The sequence below is a fragment of the Crotalus tigris genome, unplaced genomic scaffold (genome assembly GCF_016545835.1).
Source record: "Crotalus tigris isolate CLP2741 ecotype Arizona unplaced genomic scaffold, ASM1654583v1 scf7180000024429.2167931701:2281839, whole genome shotgun sequence".
Lineage (NCBI taxonomy): Eukaryota > Metazoa > Chordata > Lepidosauria > Squamata > Viperidae > Crotalus > Crotalus tigris.
The window spans coordinates 1105601-1128642 of NW_024100596.1; the positions used below are offsets into that span (position 1 = coordinate 1105601).

General features: G+C 39.8%; 1 protein-coding gene across 5 annotated transcripts in view; it reads left to right on the forward strand.

Moving 5' to 3' along the window:
* Nucleotides 1-16850, forward strand: part of LOC120302356 (sterol O-acyltransferase 2-like) — a 34329-nt gene extending 17479 nt beyond the window's left edge. For 4 of the 5 annotated variants that reach the window (XM_039330588.1, XM_039330591.1, XM_039330589.1 and 1 more), the window contains 10 exons: nucleotides 2427-2709; nucleotides 4724-4799; nucleotides 5862-5943; nucleotides 6138-6183; nucleotides 6820-6949; nucleotides 10872-10969; nucleotides 11940-12038; nucleotides 12438-12573; nucleotides 13929-14074; nucleotides 15880-16850. In XM_039330588.1, the coding sequence (XP_039186522.1) occupies nucleotides 2427-2709; nucleotides 4724-4799; nucleotides 5862-5943; nucleotides 6138-6183; nucleotides 6820-6949; nucleotides 10872-10969; nucleotides 11940-12038; nucleotides 12438-12573; nucleotides 13929-14074; nucleotides 15880-15930 (1147 nt within the window). In that variant the 3' untranslated portion in view covers nucleotides 15931-16850. The remainder of the gene's footprint in view (nucleotides 1-2426; nucleotides 2710-4723; nucleotides 4800-5861; nucleotides 5944-6137; nucleotides 6184-6819; nucleotides 6950-10871; nucleotides 10970-11939; nucleotides 12039-12437; nucleotides 12574-13928; nucleotides 14075-15879) is intronic. The other variant, XM_039330592.1, reaches the window with a different exon arrangement.
* Nucleotides 16851-23042: the final 6192 nt, after the last annotated feature.

Sequence of the window (23042 nt, forward strand, 5' to 3'; positions counted from 1 at the left end):
TTTCCCCCACTAACGGACCAATCATTTCCTTCACTTTTTTCTTGTTTTTTACATGTTGAAAGAAGCTTTTTTTGTTATTTTTGACTTTGGTCACAAGCCATAGTTCATTTTGAACCTTAGCTTTCCTCGCTTCATCTTTGCAGGCTCGGGCTATTTGCTGATATTCTGACTTAGTTATGTGTCCCTCTTTCCACTTTCTATACTTGTCCTTTTTATCTTTCAATTGATCAGAGAGTTCTTTATGCAGCCATGCTGGTTTCTTTTGAGAGCTGTTATTTTTCCTCTTTGTTGGTATTGTGCTAGACTGGGCTTTTATTATCTCACTTTTCAAAATTTCCCAAGCTTCTTGAATTGTTTTCCTCATGAGGATTCTCATCCATGGAATCCTTCCCAAGCCCTCTCTAAGTTTCTTGAAATTAGCTCTCTTAAAGTCCAAGACTCTAGTTTGACTGTGTTCTATTGCTTGTGCTTCCATAATGTTGAGTTCCAATCTTGCACGATCACTTCCTCCCAAGGTTCCTGTGGCTTCAACACCTTCTATTATTTCATCTGTGTTAGTGAAAATTAGATCCAAAATGGCTAATCCCCTAGTTCCCTTCTCTACTTTTTAGGAGACAAAGTTGTCTGCTAGGTTTGTCAGGAATGTTTGATCTTCCACTTGGTGCAGAGTTTGTCTCCCAGTTGATGTCAGGGTAGTTAAAGTCCCCCATTACTATTGTGATGTCATTCCTACATACCTTAGTTAGCTGACTAACTGGTATGCATCTGCCATTTGTTGAGATGGTTTGTATATGTACTATATTCCCTTCCATTTGACCAGTGGTCAATCAATTGATTAATTGACCGTTTGACTCTTAAAGAAAATCAGGATAAATTTACTATTAATATGGATTTTTGTAGTCCAGGTCTAGTAGCTATAGGAAAGGAAGTCATAAGGATCCAATCAGGGTCACCAGGACCAAAGGTTTAGTCTTCCAAGCTTTTGGACTCATGCTGGAGCCCATCCTCAGGGAAATTTTCTCTCTCACCGGAACACAGCAGAGATGCCACACTAAGAGAATTCATAGCACCATTAGACCCTATATTCAACGGAGCAGAGATGGAAGAGCCAGAAAAACATGTCATGAGGCAAAAAATATTGGCAATGCTGGTCTCACACAAACCAAACAATATGCTCAGCCCAACAGAGTGACACACCTTGAAAGACATGGGAAAAAACACAAACACACATTCTGGTGAGAGAGAAGTTCCCTGAGGATGGGCGCCAGCATGTGTCTGAAACCTGAAAGACTAAATCTCTGGTCCCGGTGACCTACCCTAATTGGATCCTGTAACATTACCCTAGGACATGTATATTTGCCTTCATTCATGGGAAAACATAAGGTCTTTGATCCAGTCTCCATCTGCCTACTAAAAACTGGGTTCTGGCCATTTTTCCAGCCCCTAGCCCATTTCTTGAAACGAGGAGGCTCCCTCAAATTCAACATATTTTGCTATCGTTTTCTGCTCATTGTAGTGTTTATCTGTTTTTAATGTTGTATGCTGCCAAGAGCCATTTTTTAATTGGGAAGCCTTACAAATGAAATAAATCATCAAAGGAAAAGAAGGCAATGTCCACAACATGCAACGCCTTGAAACCTTCTGCAGTTCTGTTGAAGCTGCAGCATGAAGCAAATCAAGGAAGGAGCCCAACAGAAGACAGAGAGCCAAGTTCAGATTCACAGTCAGGGAGCTAATGGGGCCTCTTTCAGTCAATTGATCCATCTCTCAGCTTTCACTGGGGATAAAGTTAAGAGGAAAGTCCAGGTGTTTCACCTTGAATTTTCAAAAAGGGAGATTTACATGGAATAAATAAATGTCTTATACAATAACCTAATCTCCACATGAACTGAATGCCAGCTGAGTAGAAAGTTCAGGGGGGCAGTACCAAAAAAGAATTAGACATTATTCTACCAAGCATGTTGAATAATGTTCCTAGTGTGATAGGCACCTCAAATATCTCGCCATCCTCTATTTCTGACCCATTGAAATTGTGCTGGGAACCTTTTTTGTGGATTTGATATTTTAGGGTAAAGATTAAGAAACCAAGATTATGAAACCAAACAAGATTATGAAACAAAATGAGAGAGACTGATCATAATTCTTTTAGTTGGGGAAGGGGATATTCCTTCATTCTAACTCTGATCTGTTTATTTTGAAGAGTTCATTGAAACTTTCATGGGTTTACCTCCTCAAAATAGCAGGACCCATCCCCTTCACTTTTCAGCAATTGTACCATTGAATATTGGGGATGCCCCAAAGAAAGCTCAAGGGGTTGCATTAGAGGCAGAGGGATATGGGTCACCTGAGATGCTTATTTTAATTTGAAACATCCTTATCTTTTGGACAACATCCTTAGAGCTCCTTTTCTTCTTTGTTTTCCACAGTCTTGTTTTGGATTTCGATCTCATTATCAGTAGCTTTCGACAACTCCCCACAGCACTCTTTGCCTGGCTCTGCATGTTCCTCTACACCTTATGTGTGCCCTACCAGGCCCTGCAAATATGGTCAGGCTGCTTGAAGATGACCAGGTTCCCCAACCTCTTGACAGTCACCTTGGTGGTGCTGGTGCTGCTCTGCCACACTGCAATGCTGGGCTTCTTCCCCCTCTATATCCTTCTCTCCTGTGATTTGGGAATTGCCTCCCGTTTTATTGTCCTCTCTGAGCAGGTATGGCACTGGGCCAGCACAAAGAAAGTTGGTAGAGGGGAAAGGATTTCTTAAACAGTAATGAGGGTAGTTAAGATGAGGTTGGATTTGTGAAGAAACTCTGGTTGCCATAGAACATCTCAGTGTGGAAAACATAGATAGTAGCAGGTGCTACAAAGGTTCTCGACAGCATAAATTTATACTACCAAACACAGGCCACATATGTGCCATTGCACAGAGAAGACATGGCAACCTCACTCCAGGTTTAAGGTAGTTTCCTCCTATCTGGTGCCCTCTGGATTGTCTGGAGTGGTCCCATAAACCCCAAATAGGGGCATTAAGGATAGCCAGGTTAAACACATATTCTTTACTATACGTTGCCCTAAACAAGATATACCAGTGATGGCAAACCTTTTAGAGACCAAGTGCCCAAACTTCAACCCAAAACCCACTTATGCATTGTCAGGTGCCAGGTTGGTGTGGCCCATTGGCTGGGTATGGTCCATTGGGTGGGCGTGGCTGCAGTAGTAATGGCAGACTGGGTGGGACTAAAAAGTTCAATCAATCTATTCCAACTTTGCAAATCTTTTTTTTTTCCGCAAGAAGTTGAAATTGACTGATTGATTGAACCTTTTATTTTTCACACGGTGGCAGAGGCCTAAAGCGAAAAGGTTTTATAAAACCCAGCTGAAGGTCTAGGACTTGGGCGACGGTGCATGTGCCCACAGTGTAGCCTCTGAGTGCCGCCTTTGGCACCTGTGCCATAGGTTTGCCACCACTGAGATATACAGTTCATTTTTTTTAATCTTGTGGCAAAAGGTATGGTCCTTAGCTGCTGTAGTCACACATACATTGTGTATAAATGCCTGCAGTAGCAATTGCCATGGCTTCAAATAGATGAGGGCAATTCGGAAATAAACCTCCGCTTGAGCATGTGCGACAAATAGGCGGGGATAGCGACACCCATCCTATGGAGCCATGCGCAGTAGTTCAGTAGGCAGTGAGGAATGGAAGGAGAAGGTATTGTTGTGGTTGACTCGTCCACTAGATCAGTTGAAAATGAACCCTGCCATAGAAAATCCCTCCAAAGGTGAAGTGCGTGCAGTAAAACAATTCCTGTGTGTGAAAAAACTTTCAGCAGCTGCGATTCATTACGAACTGTGTAATGTTTATGGACCAAATGTAATGAATGAAGGTGTCGTACGTCAATGGTGTCATATGTTTAAAGATGGAGGAACTGACGTGCACGATGAGGCAAGAAGTGGCCACCCATCTGTAGTCAGCAATGAACTTATGCAGAAAATTGACAAAAAGGTTCATGATATCTGCACTTTCTTTACACTTTCCCCAAATTTCTCAGACTGTTTTGTATGAGGTAATGACCGAAAATTTGGGATATCGCAAGTTCTGTGCTCGTTGGGTACCAAAACTCTTTTCTGAGGAACACAAAACACACCAAATGGGTTCACAATGCTGTTACAGGGTAGCTTCATCCCCAGGCAGGAGATTGTTTTGCAGAAGGAATTTCAAACCTTGTAAGATGTTATGATAAGGGGCTCAGTTTGAATGACGACTATGTCAAAAAGTAATGTAATGTTGTAGTTTTCTAATCTGTGTAATAAGAGTTCTGTATCTGCACGTGTCTGTCATTGGTAACCAATTGGAGGTTTATTTCCAAATTGCCCTCATATGTTCTTGTTGCAAATTGGAAGACTAGCAGATTTCATTCAAGCAAGACAATGAGCTGAAAAATCAGCAGGCAGTATAGCTGACAGATAGCCAAGTGCCATTTCTGTCTGAAAAGTCTAAACAGACAGAGTCTGGAGCACCATGGGATCCATCATGGGAGCATTAGAGACCTCTTGGATCACTCCATCCAGCTGAGCTGATGGGTGCAATTCCATTCTTTGAATATCCACAAGGATAGTACCGAAGGACAGGTAGATGGCATGGCAGAATACTAAAGTCCCCTGCAAGAATATCTACATGATGTAACTTCACACTGTTTCATTGCTCATTTCCCCCTCTGGGGTAGATCCGGTTCCTGATGAAAAGCCACTCATTTCTGCGAGAATCGATGCCCCCTCTTCTCCATGCCAGGGACCAAGTTGGTGAGTTTGACTTGGAAGCCCTTAGTGATGATTACGATGGCTGTGAGTTGTCCACATAGTCCCCAAACTGATTTTCCACCAATGGCAGCATTTTAGTTGTCATCCAACTATTGGCCTCCACATGCTAATCACAGACTTTCTCAACCTACGACTGCTGAGGAACTATTGGATTACATTTTTCATTTTCCTGTCATGTTAGATGTTGTAAGTAGAATTTAAGCATGACAAAATGCTAAGAAAAGTTATATGGATGCAAAGCAAAGGAAACCTCTTGCTTGGATCAAGTACACTTCCACATATCTCTCACCAAATCATAGTTTCTCCTATTTGCCAGACTTCATTTTGCATGAAGAGGTCAAAACATGGGAGATTTATTTATTTATCTATTTATTTATTTTTCTTATTAGGATACAAAGCAGCTCAAAATGTTTTTTAAAAAATCTGACATATAGTGCAAGATTTTATTGATTGCATTTTTTTTTCCTTATACATATCCTTGTGAACACATAGAATAGACGCTTTCCTTGTTTGTTGCTTTTGTATACCAATGGAGACAGATTTTTTTCAGAAAGCTGAATTCTGCATCTTGTATCACGCCTTAACTATAGTGGGTTTTGCAGCTACTTTTTGTACATAAGTATCTTGATAAGAAGGGCCGTATTGGCGCTGTGGTTAGAATGCAGTACTGCAGGATAATTCTACCGACTGCTAGAAGTTCGATTCTCACTGGCTCAAGGTTGACCTTTCATCATTCCGAGGTCAGCAAAATGAGAACCCAGATTGTTGGGGGGGCATATGCTGACTCTGTAAACCGCTTAGAGAGGGCTGCAAAGCATTGTGAAGCAGTATATAAGTCTAACCGCTGCTGCTACTGCTGTCATCACATACACATAAAGCTCTGCATTCCTCCTGCTGAAACAGTATGCAGAGATAAGATGCCTCCACTTGAGAATTATGTGTGCTCCAGGGCAACTATTTCTTCAGTGTTCAACACAAACTGCTGTCTAGGTACTTGTCCCTGTGTACTTTCAATAGTTCCTTTGCTTCTTTCCTCCACTCCAGGGAAGATAAGCCCTCCTGAATTATCAACCTACTTGTATTTTCTCTTCTGCCCTACTTTGATCTACAGAAAGAGCTATCCGAGGTGAGTCTTTGCATATTGTCTTTGTATTTTTGGGCTGCTTGGTTTCTCAGCTATATCAGAAAAAGAGTGGGCAAAACAGGCTACAGTGTCTACAGCCCATGCCCCTAGAGCAGTAGTGTAACCATTGTATTTCCCAAGAAAAGGGAACTGCACCTTATCACATCCCAATCCAATCCCGTCTCCTTTCCTTATAGAGATCCATACATCCGCTGGAGTTACGTCATCCAAAAATTGGTTGAGGTGAGTAAAACACATTAAGTTTCCATTGGCTCGTTGGTTTTATCTGGCCTCTTTATGGATTAGAAAAGTGCTTGGAGACTATTGGATTTTCCCACAAGACTGAGCTGAACTGGGAACCCTACGGTATCTTAGCTAGCCAAGGTAGTAAATAGCAATAACACTTTAAGAAATCCTGAGTGACTAAAGGCCACTATTTAAATTTCCCAGAGTTCTCTAGCCTTGAGTGAATTATAACATTTGTCCTGAGTCATGTTTGATACAAAAAAGTTCACTGCCCCTAAGAGATGTACAATTTGAAACTTTAGACACAACGTACATATTTTCAAATATCTCCCAAAGGAAAACAAAAGGAAAAAGGGTTTGAAAGAGAGCAGAGTTAATGAAACTTAGAGCCATTCAGCAAGTGAGTGGTGCAGAAATCTATGACAGGTTGACTAAAACTAAATAAAAGAGAGGCTATTGGAGGACAGCATTTGGGCATTGTAGGAGATTAAAATGGCAGCCAAATCCAGCTTCTGAAACCATAGATGAGAAGAAGGTTGTTCTTAGTCATAGCCAAGACAACCAGTATGCCTTGCCAGAACACTGAGATGCCAGTGGATCACTAAGGTAGTATTTTTTCTCTCTGTCCCACAGTTCCTGGCGAGTATATATTTTGTGAATTTCCTTATGAAATACTCCTTCATTCCTATGTCCAAAAACATGCATAAGCAGCCCTTCACCATCAAAATCCTGCTACTTTCCATCTTTGATTCAGTAGTACCTGGTATGTGGAAACAATTATGATTTTATTTGTGTAATGGGATTACAGGATAAGGCTGATTTATCACATTTTAGAGAAAGTGAAGACGTACAACAGATATTTCTCAACTGACAACCATTTGTTTAGTGACGTTCAAAGATACCACAGCACTGAAAAAAGTGACTTACAACCATTTTTCACACTTATGGCTGTTGCAGCATCCCCATGCTCACGTGATCAAAATACATGCCATAAATACTGGCATGTATTTATGATGGTTGCAGTGCCCCAGAGGGTGGCACGATCACCTTTTGCATCCTCCTGACCAGCAAAATCAATGGGAGAAATATCAGACAAGATACAGAAATTAAAGGACTGGAGATTAAAGGTGAAAAATATAAATTACAAGCATTTGCTGATGATTTAGTATTTATCTTAGAAGAACCTTTGGAGATGATTCCTAAACTACTGGGAAAGATAGAACAGTATGGAGAAGTGGCAGGATTAAAAATAAATAAAGAAAAAAACTAAAGTAATAGTCAAGAATCTCACAGATTAAAAAAATGACAGAAAAGACAGAGTTATAGATAGTGAAAAAGTCAAATATTTGGGCATATTGCAAAATGTTCAACAATAAAAGAAGATAACTACATAAAATTATTGAATCAAATAAAATTGGATTTGGAAAGAGGGAGAAATTTGCAACTGTCAATATTAGGAAGAATTTCTACAGTGGAAATGAATGTATTGCCGAAAATTCTATTTTTATTTCAAACAATCCCGATAAATCTTGAAAAAAAATTCTTTCAAGATTTAAATTCATTATTTTTGAAATTTATTTGGCAAGGAAAGAAAGCTAGAATTAAGATTAAAACGTTACAAGATGCTAAGGAAAATGGAGGTTTCGTGCTACCGGAGTGGGCTCTGTATAATCAAGCATCTATTTTAACATGGGTGAAAGAATGGATAACTCTTAGAAACAAAAGGTTGTTATATTTGGAGGGACATGATCTACAATTCAGGTGGCATGCTTTCTTATGGTATGAAAAAAACAGAGTTCATAAGTATTTCCAAAATCACTATATAAGGAATGCATTGTTAATAGTATGGGAAAAAATAGAAATAAATTATACCTGAAAATTCCAGAGTGGTTGTCAACTATGGAAGAATTTGTACATACAAACTTGGTAGATTTTGAAAAAAATTTGGACATACAGAGATATTCTAAATCCTGAAGGGAATTTAAAATCTAAACAAGAATTGGAAAATCAGGGTATCAACCTGTCGTGGTGGGCACATTTACAAATGCAAAGTAGATATGAAAAAGACGTTAAACTATTAGGTTTTTATAAAGAACAAACTGTATTTGATAAGATTTTGATAAGAAACTGATCAAGAGTTATGGGAAAGAATTTACAAATTGACAATGTCAACTTTGTATAAAGAAAATTTATATAAAATGTTTTATAGATGGCACTTGCCACCAGTAAGATTAGCAAAAATGTCTAAAAATATGTCAGATAGATGTTGGAAATGTAAACATAATTCAGGCACATATTATCATGTTTGGTGGACCTGAGATAAAGCAAAGAGCTATTGGAAAAAGATACAAACTTGGTTAGAAAAGATATTGGGAGAACATGTAGACTTTAAACCTGAACTTTTCTTATTAGGTATAATGCCAGAAAAGATTAACAAACAAAGCCTATATTTGATTTTGCACATCACAACAGCTGCAAGAATAATGTTTGCGCAATATTGGAAAAATGAAGGAATACCACCAGAGGAAGAAGTAATTTAAAAAATACTGGAATGCGCAGAGATGGACAGATTAACTATGAGATTGAAAGAAAAAGAAGAAACAGAATATTATCAAACTTGGGACTTATTCGATCAATGGCTAGAGGAAAGAAGGAAGGATTGGGAATTAAATATGTATTAGCGTTTTTAAACCCAGATAGCACGTTGTTTGAAAAATTATTATATGTATGTAAGAAAAAAAATCAATAAAATCAGCTTCAGCAGACTTTAGGGAAGATCAGCATCAGTGTTTTTCTGTTTATAAGGGCTTCAGGTATGAGTGTGTCAAATGAGGGTCTTGTGATGAATCAGGTGAGAGTCATTAGTGAGATTCTTTTGATGGGTCTAGTGATGGGGAGGTCATATCAGGTCAAAGTCATTGGGAGGTGGACTGCTGTTGGTGGGGGCTTCTGTGGGTTGGATGAGGGTTGGTGCTGTCTCTGGTTGGCTGTGTGGTTGATTTGGATTTTAAGGGGTTCGTAGGCTGGTTGTAGATCCATGTGTATTGATGGAATTGCTTGTGGAGTGCCAGTCTTTGATGAACTCACGAGCACGGTGGGTGATAGCATGGTCGATGATTTTTGTGTTGCTCCAATTGAACTGGTGCTGTTTGGTATCAGTGTAGTAGAGATTGAGGATTTGGGATTGTGGCATTTGACTGCCAAGCCAGTGTTCAGGGAACCTGGTTTTAATTGATGTGATGTTTGTCCCACATAGAATTGGTTGCAATCATTACAGTTGATTTTGTAGATTACATTGTTTCTTTCATCCTTCTGTACCTTGTCTTTGGTTCTGGATAATTCCTGGTGGAATGTGGCAATGGGTTTGTGGGTTATTGCTATTCCTAGGGTTTGGAAAATTCTGGCTGTCATTTCTGACATTGCTCTTGGGTATTGTAGGATTAGTGGACTCTTGTGGTTTGGGTGCTGTGTGTTGGAATAGGAAGTCTTTTGGATAGCCATTATGTAGAAAGACATTAAGCAGCTATTTCTCTTTTGCTTTTCTTAGTGTTGTGGTGCTACAGTTTGTTCTGGCCCTTCTGAAGAAGATCTGATCCATGTGTGTGGGTTTGGGGTAGATGCAGATTTCCAGTTCTCTATTGTCTAGTCTCCTTATGTCGATGACGAGGAATGGGTGTCTGTTGTCTGTTTCTTCTTTACATGTGAATTTGATCCCAGGGAATATATTATTGAGTAAGTGGTCTATTTCTTCAATTTAGAAGTGTCTGATGATGACAAATGTGTCATTGACATAGCATATCCAGAATTTTGGTAGGATGGTCAGTAGAGCTATGGATTAAAGCTTAGAGAATGAACCTTCATCTTCAGTATTGTGCATGTTCGCCACTTTGAGTTATATATTCAAATGGTGGGTAAAAATATAATAATAATAACAACATTTACCTGCAAGAAGAACTGGTAAGAGTACAAGATAGACAAATAGTAGAAAACGAAGACACTAAAGTGTTCTGGCACTTTAGAATTAAAGCAGACAAGCATCTGCCACACAACACTTTATGTTAACAATTATCGATAAGACAAAATTCACGAATAAAGGCAAATGTAGGTGTCCCAGGGTAATGTTGCAGGATCCAATCTGGGTCGGTTACCCGGACCAGAGGTTTTGTCTTCCGAGCTTTCCATCTTCAGGAAACTTTCTCTAGCCTAGGCTAGCATCCGAAAGCTCGAAAGACAAAACCTTTGGTCCCAGTGACTGACCCAGATCAGATCCTACAACAAAAAAGTCTGGATAATAGACATTGTAGTACCTGGAAAAAGCAGAAGATAAGAGAAAGAACTGGAGAAAAATCACAAAATATAAAGACCTGCAAATAGAACAATTGTGGCCAAAGAAAGCACAGATAGTATTAATAGTAATAGGCACCTTGAGTGCAATCCCAAAACATCTGGAGCACCACTTGAAGACCATCAGCACTGACAAAACCACTATCAGTCAATTGCAAAAGGCAGCTTTGCTTGGACCAACCATGACCTAGATGGTTAGATATTCCACTACGATGCTAACCTCTAAAAGTCTAAGCTAAAAGTCTAATTTGATTTGCAGTCGTCTGTCTTAAATCTAAAAGAATAATTGCATTTTTAATCTCTGGGAAGAACTGATGTATTTCTTTACCTCTCTCATTCAGGGATAACTTTGGGAATCATGATGCACTATTTCTTCCTGCACTGCTGGCAAAACATGTTTGCCGAGATCCTGCGCTTTGCAGACCGTTCTTTCTACAAGGTGATAACAAGGAGTGGGGGAGGTTGCAAGAAAGATACAGGGAGTCTGGATTTCATTCCTCATGGATATACTTGAATGGTCCATTGACCACTCCAAGTAAAGAATAGTTTAAAAAACTTCCCAAAGAATTCTGAGATGTTATGGCTCTAAAAGAAAAGCAAATTTTAACATGCTGAAACAACTGTACTGAGGAAACTGACATTGAAGTATCAAATTACTTGTAATCAAAGTAATAAATATAGGTGGTTCTCATTTAGCAGTTGGTCACAGTTACAACGATGATGGTAAAGTAAAATTATGATCAGTCCTCGCATTTACAATCTCTGCAGATCTGTAAAGCAAAGGAAAGTTGAAAAGATTGCAAGCATTTTTATCTATGCTAATTGTTTTAATGGGCTTGCAAAATATTTTACTTTTTGCTTTTGTCATAAGGCACCAGAGTCACTTCAGGTGAGATGGGCAACCATGTAAATTTGGCAATAAATAAATCTGACAAATAAATAACACAACTATTTCCACTTAATGACCACTTAACCACTTTGTTGCTGCTCTCAGTTGTGGTCACTAAATGAAGACTGCCTGTAGAAACTGCCTGTATGTTGAGGGACTGTAAGACAGATCAAATAACATGTTCTGAAAGACTTTGCAAGATCCCACATGATCCCACATCATTCATCAGCCCTCCCAATGGCTGAAATATCACCTTTCATGGCCCCCTTGCCCCTCAATCTCACCCCTTCCCTAACACCCAGTTGCACCTGCTTGCTCTCCCGCACCCAACAGCAGCCACTTACCTTGCCTGTTTGGGAGTTTCAAATTCCTGCTGGTTTCCCCACTAACTTAATGATGGAAATTCTAATCTCAATTGCCCTTCTAAGTCGAGGACTATCAAGAGTGGATTGTTCTTTTGCTTGCCTAAAATACAGGGATGTTCTAGTTTCATGCTATTTATTCCATTCTCCCTGCCTAGGACTGGTGGAATTCCAGATCATTCTCTGGATTCTTTCGGACATTGAATGTGATTGTACACGACTGGCTGTACTATTATATTTATCAAGATATTCTGCGGGTAGGTAAGGCTGTAATGGGCTATGAGAATAAACTTTGGGGCCAGGAGGAAGAACTTCAGCCAGGGCAATGGTCAACAAGAGATGCCTAAGCCCACAGCAGGAATTGGGGGTAGAACAGCATCTCAAAAGGGATTCTCTCTTGTTGTTCAGAAAATCAAGGACAGAAAAGAAGGAAGTGCTTGCAGACTTGCAAGATTCTATTACTGTAAACTTACAATAAAAGCACAATTATTTGGTTTGGTTTACTGTCTGGAAAACCTGATAGGATTGGCAAGCTCACCAAAACCACCCTATATTATCCCATAAAATAGATCTGCTGCATGTAATCTCTCTATGCCTATCTTCATTGTTTATTGATAAGTACCAAGATGAGGTCTCATGTGCTCCTTCTCTTTCAGCTGTTTGGAGGGAGAGCCCGAGGTGGAGCTATGCTGATTGTCTTCCTTCTCTCAGCGGTTGTCCATGAATACCTATTCACCTTGGCCTTTAGCATGTTCTTTCCTGTCATGTTTGTGCTATTTGCCACGATAGGAGGTCAGTACTCCCTAAGGAAATGGACTGAACCTTTACTCAGAGGATTCAAGCAAGGCCGGTAAAAAAAATAACGTGGCATGAATTGCTCCTGGTGAAGCTTCTTCCATTCTGTCCTACCCTCCTCTGGTTTGGGGTTTCCACACTTCCCAAATGGTACACACTCATGTTCCTTTTGATACATTTTTTTTTTAACCACTGGGAGGTAGAGTTGCTCCAAATTTATTCAAAGTATATGAAGCCAGTGGTCAGAGTCTTGTGGTGGGTCTTGTGATCCATCTAACCCTAACCCATCACAAGACCCTCACCTTATGTGACCCACACCTGACCCATCACAAAACCTATTACAGGACCCTCCCTTGTGACCCACACCTGAAAACACGGAGACCTTATAAAAAGAACACTGACACTGACATCCCCTAAATTCCATTGAAAAGGTTACATAGCCTGGTAACGAAACCAACAAGCTTGGAGAACGAACCTCCACCCCACCTCATCTGCTCCAGATTTATTACTATTATTATTATTTCCAGTATGCTCAGTCATCACAGCCTTCAGACATCTTGGCTACAAAATCTTGGGAATTGCTTGCCTCAAACGTGGAGCTTCCTAAATTGGGAAAGACTAGCTAAGGAACACCCCCCATCCAGTGTTTCTCATTCTTGGGAACTTTAAAATGTGTGAACTTCAGCTCCCAGAATTTCACAGGCAGCATGTGCATTGTATTATTCCCTCAGATGGTGAATTGTATGCTTAGGTTGGAGGCTGCTTTTTCATCCCGGAGAAAATTATTTTGGTGTCGTATTTTTTTCAAATTTTGCTGGTCACTGACTGAATAAACAGTGGTTCTTCCCTGAGAAAATTAAGATTCTTTATTCCAACAGGAGGGGAAAAAAATAATGTCAAACAATTTTACAAATTAAAAAGAAAGAGCAAAGAGCAAAAACAAAATTAATAACTGGAAAACAAAATGTTGCTATTTCAGAAGTCCAGTTACAATTCCAAAACAGATGCAAGTACTCTTTTATCTGCGTCCTGATCATGACTAAACTTTAGTCATAATCAGGATGCAGATAAAAGAGGGACAGGGAAATAGCCTAGGTTCTAGGAGCAGGGAGTTCCATCTACAAAGGTATTGCTTTGAGAATTGTCTTTCCCAAATTATTTTACCTCCATAGGAGTAAGGATGAGGCATACAGTATTGTCTTATAATTAACATGGGAAATGCTGTTATTTTAGATTTGGTAACGAAGAACGTTTCTATTACAAATAACAGTTATTAGAAATCAATAGTTATCCCCTTGGCTCAGTGTGATTGGAATATATACAATTAACCTCTTTTCTGTTTGTTTTCACAGTGTTGCTTAACTTTGTTCTCAATGATAAGAGAAAAAACCCTGTCTGGAACATCATCATATGGATAGGCCTCATTTTGGGCACGACCACCTTTTTCTCATTATACAGCCAAGAGTGGTTCGCACGTGCCCACTGTCCACTCAAGGAGGTGAGTAGACAGTCTACCTACGCGGAGTTAGAATAAGTCTTGGGTTTCCTCTTCATGTTATTTTCCAAGAGGGTCAAGACTACTAGTTGGTATATATCCCAACTGCTAAAATTAAGGTAAAGAAGGTGGGGAATTCAGAAACGCCAGGAACTTACAGATAAAATTGTTCTAAAGCTATGAGCTGATTCTAATTCTGCTGGTATTGGCAATGGCTAATGGCAGTTCAGGGGATATATTCTGCACCTGTATCTATTAATTGACTTGACTGACTGACCGATCAACAACTGACTGGTTGATTTGTGCCATTAAGCTGGTTCTGATTCCTAGTGACAACATAAATAGATCTTCCCTATGTTGAACTATGCCTACCTGTTCTTTCAAGTCTCCCAACGGGGCAGTCATAGCCGGTATAATTGACTCCACCCACTTTACTGCTGATCATCCTTTTCTTCTCTTTCCTTCCTTCTTTTCCAATGTTATATATTCCTAGCGTTATTCACCTGTATCTATGCTAGCTCGTAAATAAATATGTATTTGATTTTTATCCTGCTTTTATTTCTGGTCAGCTCAAGGCACTATATATATCTAATGTTCCCGCTTCCTATTTTCCCAACAACAAACCTGTGAGGTGGGCTGGGCTGACTAGACCCAAGTCACTCAGCTTACTTTCATCCCTAAGGGAAGCCTAGAATTAACTGTCTCCTGATTTCTAGGCCAGTACCTGAACCACTACCTCAAACTGGCACTTAAGTTAAAAAATTCTATCTCATCACTATTGGGAAAAACAAGGGCTCAGAATACTTATTTGCATGTATTTGGAAACTACAGTAGATGTTATTAAAAATGAGAGCACAATGGTTTCAATTTTTGTTGTTTTCAGATATAAAGAGAGTGATAAAGCAGGGGAAAAAATATCTGTAATTTGGCTGGAACCATTTAATTAAGGATTGTTTGATTATTACTTAATATTACTTTATTAAGATTATGCCTGAATCACCTTTTGGCTTCAAAACATTAAAATACTCCAATCAATAAAAAAAATAAAGAACAAATAATATTTCACATTGGTTGCACTTAGGGGGCATTTCAGTATGTGAAAAAAAAAGCACCTGACTGTTATTGATACATGAATGCTGCAAAGTCTTTATTGTTTTATTTTCACTTCATTCCTTTTCATTCTATGGAGCCCTGAACAGGAAAAAAGACCAAACCAAAGGTCCATTGAGAGCAGCAGATATGCCCAACCTGTTGCCAACCATGTATGCTGGCTCTGATTGGGAATCCAGCACATTCTGGGGAACCCAGGTTCCATAAGTTTTTATTGCAAGATTCTGTTTTACAGCCTAGTCATAGATGCTCACCTGCAGGGAGTCAAAGCAAACCTTTCTTCCTTCTCCTCATAACAGTAGCTGCAAAAGGTTCTTTGAAACATGCAGTATTGAAAATTCTGGGTCTAAGAGCCTTTGATAAGTAACATCCTCCAAGTACGGGGGCTACATTGAGTTGCTTCCAGGAGCTGAAGGGCCTGAGAAGCGAAACTGTCAGAATCAGATCCTGCATCCTGGAAAAGGCTAGGCCTGCAGTTCAAATCTCTCCAGTGCTGCCTTCGACCTTGCTGAGACTTTGGGAGTATTGTGCTAATGGGCTCCTGATTGTGTTGGAATATATGTATATATGGTTGAACTTGTTGACCCAGATCTAAGCATGTGATTAGTTGGAATTCTTGTATTATTTTGTCTTATGGCAGTTCTTTCCCTTACGCCTATTGTTTCTCTTTTGACGTAGTCATCATTTTCTTTTTTCAGAAGACCTTCTGGCAGCTAGTGACTCCACGTTCCTGGTCTTGCCACCAATAAGCAGCTATTTCCAGCCTACCCTATCTTACTTTGCTTCAAAAAAGACTTCTGACAAAGATAGCACATTACTCTGCTGCTGTGGCAAGAAGGACTCTCAGCACATCCACCCCCTCCATGAAAAGCTGTATTTGGCAATTCCTCACCTGAAGGTGCTAAAATTTGGTTTGCAGGTTCAAAGTCTCTCCCCTAATGGAGACAAAGAAATGTAGCATTTAATAAAACATATATAAAGATCCATGCTGTGTCAAGTACACCTCCTAGCTTTAATCCAAACTCTGTTGCTTTTAAATCAATAGGCAGCTTTCCAGATACTGGTGAAATCCAGCTCCCATTAGCTCCATTGATGAGGAATGATGGTTACTTAGAGTGCAACAATACCAGAAGTACTGCTTATATTTCCTACTATTAGACTTTCATTCAACATTCACTCTAACAGTGAATGAAAGGAGCCTGACGTACCACCAGCAGTATCCATTCAATGCCTACTGTATTGTGTGAATGATTTTTGAAACTATATTTGGAGAAAGGGGATCCCCAAACCACAAGAGAATAAACTGCAATATGAGACAAGGGTAAAGCCATCTGCTCACCATGCCATGTTTCTCATCCAATGAGAAATACAGTATAATATTTAAAAAAAAACCTTTGGTCACAATCCTGATAGTGCTTCAATTGCTTCTCTCAATGTAACAAGAAAGTGACATCTTTTGTTTCACTGCAGAGGCTGAAGCATTGTCTGCAGAGTATTTGGATGTGTGCACAGCATTCAATCATGTGGATTTTATTCAAAATGATGCTAAATAGGCAATCAAGAGAACATTCTTATTGTTAGCACAAGATTTGTTTAGCTGATTCTACAATTATGTTTTTAATATTGGAGGAAAGGGCAGGCACTTTGAATAAAAGTGTATTGACATTCATAATGCAACTTGTGTAATTTTTAAAAACAGATACTCTTCTATGTCAGTGTTATCAGATCTCTCTAATTTTCTGTTACTCTGCTGCCTTATTCACAAATTATATTAAGTCAGTTTTGGCTTAAGCTTGACTTAATGAGTCAAATGGAATTGACAGCATTTATACAATCCACTCAGAACCAATTTGTAGAATCTTTTCCCCAACTTCTGTCAATCTGAGTAATTAAATTCCTCTTGTGGAATCCTTGATCTGTAGTGTAGGTAGTCCTTGACACCCAATTGAACCAAAAATTTCTGTTGCTAAGTGAGACAGTTGTTAAGTGATTTTTGCCCCATTTTAGGATCTTTCTTGCCATAGTTGTTAAGTGAATCATTGCACTTAATAACATGGTTGTTAAGTGAATCTGGCTTCTCCATTGACATTGCTCATCAGAAGGTCGCAAAAAGTGATCACATGACCCAGAGACCCTGCAACCATCATCAATATGAACCAGTTGCTGAATTTTGATCACATGACCAAGAGGATGCTGCAACACTCATAAATGTGAAAACAGTCATAAGTCACTTTTTTCAGTGCCGTTGTAACTTTGAATGATCACTAATGAAGTGGACTACCTGTATTAGGAGCCATGGTGGCACAGTGGTTAAAATGTGGTTTTGGTGGCGGACGGGATGGATGGAAGAAGCCGGCGCTCTGGCTTTCCAGTCTGATTTCACTTTGCCTAGCAACCTTTAAAGGGTCAGAAAGTTGCCCTGGAGGGGCAATGAAGAAGGAGGGACACTCCAGAAGCTCGGATCAAGCATTGGCCAATTGGAGTGAACTGAAGAAATCCTCTGAAAAGGCGGAGGAAAGGCTGCTGGATGAGCCGACGCAGCCCAAGTTGTCCCAAACCGGAGGGGAAGCGAGGAGTTGCAGCCGAAGCACTCCGCTAAATAGCTGACTGTCAACAGCGTGCTGAGAGAGGTGAACCAGTGCTTTATTACTTCTCCTTGTGGGTTATAAAACATTGAGCCCCTGATGGGTAAGACCTAAAAGCAAAATCCTCAGAAGAATTAACTTAAAAGTGGCGAGTAACTACAAAGGGGAAAAACTCCTAAAGAATATCAGACATTAATAAATGAGTTTATGAGGACTAGTGGTGAAAGAAGAAATGACAGTATAAATAAATATTGGAAAAACTCTTTTGACCTTGAAAAAACAACACCTGCAGAAAACAAAATGCCTTGGTGTGAGATTACAAGGGAAAAGACTCCTCATAGTTACATTTGTTGACTTTGACTATAACTAAACAGAAATTATTTGGAGAAAGTGAACATTTTGTTTTGGAGACTCAACTGGAGGAGGTCGATTTACTCAAAAACAGCTGGCCTCTTCCTACACCCAGGACTTTATTTTAAGATTGTTGTCTGTAAAATGAGTACATCCAACATTACTAGACTTATGAAGAAGATCTCTTCTGCACCCTCTGTTGGACAATCTAGCCCAACAACCCAGGGATCTATTGAAACAATGCTGCAGCATGAGAAAATAAGCACTGCCCAAAATGAAATGCAGGCCTCACCAAAATAGATCCAAGAGATGATGCAAAAAAAAATCATGAAGAGACACAAAGTAATTTTGAAAAATTAAGCAAAGAAATCTTGGATATAAAGGCACAATTTGAAGCTCAACATCAAATGATTATTAAAAATGAACAAAGAATTCAGAAAGTGAAAAATAAATCAGAGGATATTGATTAAAAAATGGAAATGTTATCACAAGAAAATGAAAAATTAGAACAAGCCAATCAAAATCTAGAGGGGACAGTTGCAATTGTAGAAATGGAAAAGGCAGAACACTATTTGAGATTTCAAAATATGCCTGAGGACAGAGAAGAAAACGTAGCAGATGTGAACACTGAGCCTTTGGCAGAAGCTTTGAAGGCAGATAAAGCAGAAATGCAAATCGAGATAGAGGAAACATTTTGAATGAATTCAAGCTATGCAAGGAAGAATAAACCACCAAGAGAAGTACATGTAAGATTCATAAAGAAAACAACAAGAGATGAAGTGCTGAGAAAAGTGAGAGATGACCCATTACAATATAAAAATAAAGAAATTGTGGTTTTAAAGCAGATACCTAAGAGAGTAAGAGATACTCGAAGACACTACCATTTCTTAACTACAAAGCTGATTGCAAAAAGGCATAAACTTTAGATGGTTAATGCCAGAAGGCATCTTAATAAACTGGAATAATACAAGATATCAACTGGATTCAATTTGGAGGACTTCAAAGCAAGAAACCGAGCAATTCTAGATGAAGGAGTGCAACAACGACAAGAGGAGAGCAAGGAACAGAAGCAAATGGAAGAGACAGCCCAAGAAACAACTATACAAGTAGGGGAACGGAAAAAGAAAGACAAGCAAGAGGGTGAAGGTGAAGGAATGGCCAGAGAACAGAGGATTACGAGAGCGACTAGACCTAAATATAAATAATAGAAATGGAAATGGAGAAAGAAAATGGAATTTTTTCAGTGAATGTAAACGGACTAAACTCCCCATCAAAAAGAAACAAAATTTTCAGGAAACTACAGAATTTGAATATAGATCTAATTTGTTTGCAAGAGACACATATAAAAAAACAACATCACAAATTATTGGAACATCGAAAAATTGGGAAACTTTACTATGCATCAGCGCATCAGAGAAAAATAAGTGTTGCTGAATGTATTAAAGAGACAACAGATTTTAAAATGTTGTGTCTCAGATGAAGAAGGAAGAATTGTAATGGTAGAAATATATTTGCACCAAAAACAAACATTGTTAGTGGCAATTTATTCACCAAACAATAACCAAGAATAATTCTATCAAAGCCCAGATAGAAAAGTACCGTATTTTCTGGCATATAAGACGACTGGGCGTATAAGACAACCCCCAACTTTTCCAGTTAAAATATAGAGTTTGGACTATATTCGCCATATAAGACTATCCCTCTTCCAACGCACACCAAATAAAAATTAAAAAACATCAGATTTGATTTCAATATGGTACCATAATTTTAATTCAAATGCTTATGACATGCACACACATACACACACACCTCCTTTCCCTCCTCCCTCTCCCTCCAATCCTTCCACCCCCCTCTACCACGATTTGCAGCTCAGAAAGTGCAAAGCAGCCAGGAGACAGATTGAGTTTTGTTGCTAATTTCCCAGGGTGAACATTTACCAGCCTGCGACTTCAAGTCAGCAAAAAGCAGCTGCAAACCACACGCCCACTAGAGGCGAGTTGCAGGGAAGGTGGTGGATGACAATGCCTCCACGACCTTTGTGAGCAGCAGCTGCGGGGCGAGATGAAGGAGGAAGAGAAGGAGCAAGCGGGTCCCCTCCGTTGCCCCCCGGTAGCGAGCTCTGGCTTGGAGCATGCGGGCTGCGCACCAGGATCTCCAGAGATGGGATCTCCTCCTCTTGGTCTTCTACCCCATGAATCCTCCACAGCTTCCCCGAGCCAAGCTCCCCCCTCCCTGAGTTTAGTGGGATGTACTTGCAAAGCTCCCCCTCCCCCCCGGTTGAGATGACAGATTGGGATATGGAGCTGGGAGCAAGCGGAAAGCCTGCCTATTTGTGAGCCAGGAAACTTTGGGGCTCTGCCTTGTCAATCGCACATACACCTTGATGAAAATTGCCCTGCCTGCAAAAGGTCTTCTCAGCAGTTTTTTAAAGTAACACTACCAAGAATGAAATTGGTGACAGCCAGAATGTTTAGGGAAGAAGGAAATGAAGCAGTTAATAAACTGAGTAAGAAAGGCATTCGCCCTTCGAAAACTTGCATTTCCACAAATGTGATAAGTTGCCCCCTTTTCAGCTATTGGGGGGGGGTAAATGCTTTCCTTTTAATTTCGGCTTTCCTTTTAATTTGTTATTAAAACTCAGTGCACTACAATACTTATTGATGGGAGCCGGATTGACCAGCCAGGATCTGTCATAAATAACACCACAAATGCACCATGCAGGTTTATTTAGGCAGGGGGAAACCACTGGCATAAGCTCGGTGGAAGTCGATAGGCGAAAGGACCATGTAGCTGTTTTCTGTCCCCCCCTCCATTCCTGCTTCGTAAATCTGAGAAGAATTAAGCTGACATCCCTCCCTCCCCTTACTAGTAATAGTAATAGTAGTAAAGTTGGAAGGGACCTTGGAGGTCATCTAGTCCAACCCCCTGCTCGGGCAGGAAACCCTACACCATTTCGGACAAATGGCTGGCCAGTCTCTTCTTAAAAACTTCCAGTGTTGGAGCATTTACTGCTTCTGGAGGCAAGCTGTTCCACTGATTAATTGTTCTCACTGTCAGGAAGTTTCTCCTTAGTTCTAGGTTGCTTCTCTCCTTGATTAGTTTCCACCCGTTGCTTCTTGTCCTGCCTTCAGGTGCTTTGGAAATAGCTTAATTCCCTCTTCTTTATGGCAGCCCCTGAGATATTGGAATACTGCTATCATGTCCCCCCTTGTCCTTCTCTTCGTTAAACTAGACATACCCAATTCTCGCAACCGTTCCTTATATGTTTTAGCCTCCAGTCCCCTAAGCATCTTTGTTGCTCTTCTCTGTACTCTTTCTAGAGTCTCAACATCTTTTTTACATCGTGGTGACCAAAACTGGATGCAGTATTCCAAGTGTGGCCTTACCAAGGCATTGAAGAGTGGTATTAATACTTCACGTGATCTTGATTTTATCCCTCTGTTAGCCTCCTCCTCCTTCCTCCCTACTGTATGGGGCGTGAGGAAAGAGGGAACGCCTTGTGCCGCCACCTGCCTGCCCACCTCCACAGCCACCAGTCGTACGCTCAGTATGAGCCACCACTGCATCCCCCATGAGCATCTCCTACTGCCCACCTCCTTTTAAGCTCCACCTCCCCCAAGCTACTCCCACTGGGGGTCAGAGGTCAATGCTGAAAAGGCTCTGGATGATGGCGGAAGAAGTGCTGAGAAGTGCCTTGAATGGATGCAGATGCTTCCATTTGTTTTCATTATATATATAAAAAAACCACCCTACAACTCTTTCCCCCCCTTCCCCATTACATGGGCCATCCCTTTCTACTTCCTTCGAATGAATTAATCACAGGACGGCCACTACCAATCTGTAGTTCTGGAGTGTGGGCAAGGGATTGGGATGGCGAAGGAGAGGGAAGAAGAGAGAAGGAGGCGGTATGCAATGTAGCATTATAGAATGGGGAATAAACCTCCAGGAAATCTTACCATCACAACAGCCAGATAATGCCTATCATTCTCCCAGTATAGAGGCCGGAAAGAGATATTGTTAGTTGATCGGCTGGTTTTAATAATAATAACCCTAGGACTCTTTTTCAGCAAGAGAAGGGGGGGAGAGAAAACTTGATGAGTAATATGCCAAACCACATGTGTAAAGGAATAAAATAGAATACCCGTATTTTCCGGCGTATAAGACGACTGGGCTTATAAGATGGCCCCCGACTTTTGAGAAGATTTTCATGGTTTAGAAAGTTGTCTTATATGCCGGAAAATACGGTAATAGAAATGGAGTATCAAAATATCTGTCTAGTAGGAGACTTTAATGCGATAGTAGATGATACAATTGATTATAAAAGCAGTAAAACAGGGAAAAGCGGAAGAAGATTACCTAGGACATTTTTGAGATGACAGACGAAATTGGAATACAAATTAATCCAGAAAAATTACAATACACCTTTTATTCAAACAGCCAAAAATCCTGGTCAAGAAGTGATATGATTTGGATGATGTCTGAATTGAGGATGAATATATAGGAAATTGAAATAGAAATAGGTACATGGGCAGATCATAATCTGTTAAAAGGGATGTGGAGAGGAATACAAAAAAGACCAAGATGGACTTTAAATCAATCTATATTAAAAAAATTTTTTATAGAATTAGCAAAACAAAAAAAAGAAAATAAAGAGGAAGACACAACATTACAAAATGTATGGGATACAGCTAAAGCAAACTTTAGAGGCATAGCTATAACATATATGGCAAAGAAAAATAAACAGAGAAGACAGCAATATGTATTATTAAAAGAAAAATTAGAAACTAGAATCAGAACTAAAGAAAAACCCACAGAAAAAGACTTTGAAAAGAGAAATGGAAATAATAAAACATAAACTAATTTTGTTGGACTCAGAAAAAGTGGCAGAGCAGATAAAGAGAACAAAACAGATTTTTTTTGAAAAT